The sequence below is a fragment of the Propithecus coquereli genome, unplaced genomic scaffold, assembly GCF_000956105.1.
Source record: "Propithecus coquereli isolate 6110/MARCELLA unplaced genomic scaffold, Pcoq_1.0 Scaffold57, whole genome shotgun sequence".
Lineage (NCBI taxonomy): Eukaryota > Metazoa > Chordata > Mammalia > Primates > Indriidae > Propithecus > Propithecus coquereli.
Window position 1 is genome coordinate 467,039 of NW_012151618.1, and position 1,314 is coordinate 468,352.

At 32.5% G+C, this 1,314-nt stretch overlaps 1 protein-coding gene across 1 annotated transcript in view; it reads right to left on the reverse strand.

Annotated features, from left to right (window-relative positions):
- The window catches only part of DMXL2 (Dmx-like 2), a 181,885-nt gene that overhangs the window by 103,464 nt on the left and 77,107 nt on the right, over nucleotides 1-1,314 (reverse strand). Inside the window, exon 9 of the mRNA XM_012658020.1 lies at nucleotides 805-979. Coding sequence (XP_012513474.1) covers nucleotides 805-979 — 175 coding nt within the window. The remainder of the gene's footprint in view (nucleotides 1-804; nucleotides 980-1,314) is intronic.

Sequence of the window (1,314 nt, forward strand, 5' to 3'; positions counted from 1 at the left end):
GGGCTAGTGACTACTGTATAGGACAGCATGTATCTAGAGCCACTGCTGAAGATCATCCTTTTGGAATTCTACTTACTGAATACCATCTTTAAATCAGCAAACATTTAAAAATAAGACCCTCTTCAATCTGAAGCAATAGATTTCGATTTCAATAACATACAACTATAACTCTATATAAATACAGTTTTTACAAGCAATGTAATATGAAATTCATAGCCTTTCTCCTATGTTTTCACACTGAAAGAAAACAAAATGCCCTGAAATAGAAACTCTCAAATATGCTTTTGCCAGCATAGAAACTGCCTCAAAATACTTCTCAGCCACATGGGGGAAAGGGGAAAAGAAAATATCAAGGTTAGAAAAAATATCTTTCCCTTGTATAAGACAAGAAAGTCTACAGGGGTAGAAAACAAGATGCTGAGATATAAAGAAAAATTTGTAAAAATGTATTTAGATAAAGTTATAAAGAGTCGAGGAGAAAGAGTAAAGAGTTAAAATATTAAGGGAGGGAAATTAATGCTAATTAACCAGGCTGCCACCATTTGTGATACCAAGTTCAACTAAAACTCCAATTTACTGGGAACACTTCTTATATTCTAGACATAATACTTATTGAAGTTATCCTCTGACAATCCCATAGTCCCAGTTTAAGAAATGGTACCTTATATTCCTATTCCAATTCAGATGTATTTTAAAAGTCAACATGGGATAATAACATAAACAGTTTATAAAGTAGCCCCACTTTTCTATTTACTTACCTGATTTCAACATATTTATAAGAAATAAAACTTTGCTATCCTTTACCTGTGGCAGGGTTGATGCTTGCTGCAATGTGAAAATGACACAGTGCATTTGCATGGTGGGAAATGTGTCTTTGAACTTCATGTGTTGCCATCTGGTCAGGCGTTAATTCAGTGTGAGTTACAAGAACAGAAGACCTTCTTTGTCCCTTCCTTAAATTTTTCAAATGGTGTATTGTCTAAAATAGAAAAATAATTGCTGAATCAACTCTGGAAGGTCTAATAAACACCAACCAAAGTACTCCTGATTCTTAAGGATTTTAAGATTTTCCTCTCTGTAAAACCTGATCACTTTAGAAAAAAACGTTATTACAGTAGAACAATTCTGGATATATTCTCTACAGTTCTTGTAAATTTTATAGTCCAAGGCAAAAAGCAGTAGCCCAAAAATCTTATCCATGATATCTTCAAAATATAAATAAAAACCCTATTAATATTAGGAGGTCCAAAGATATTTTTTCAGGATATCCCAGTAATGAAATAAGATTTACTAGTTCCAATAGTAAAAAAAAAA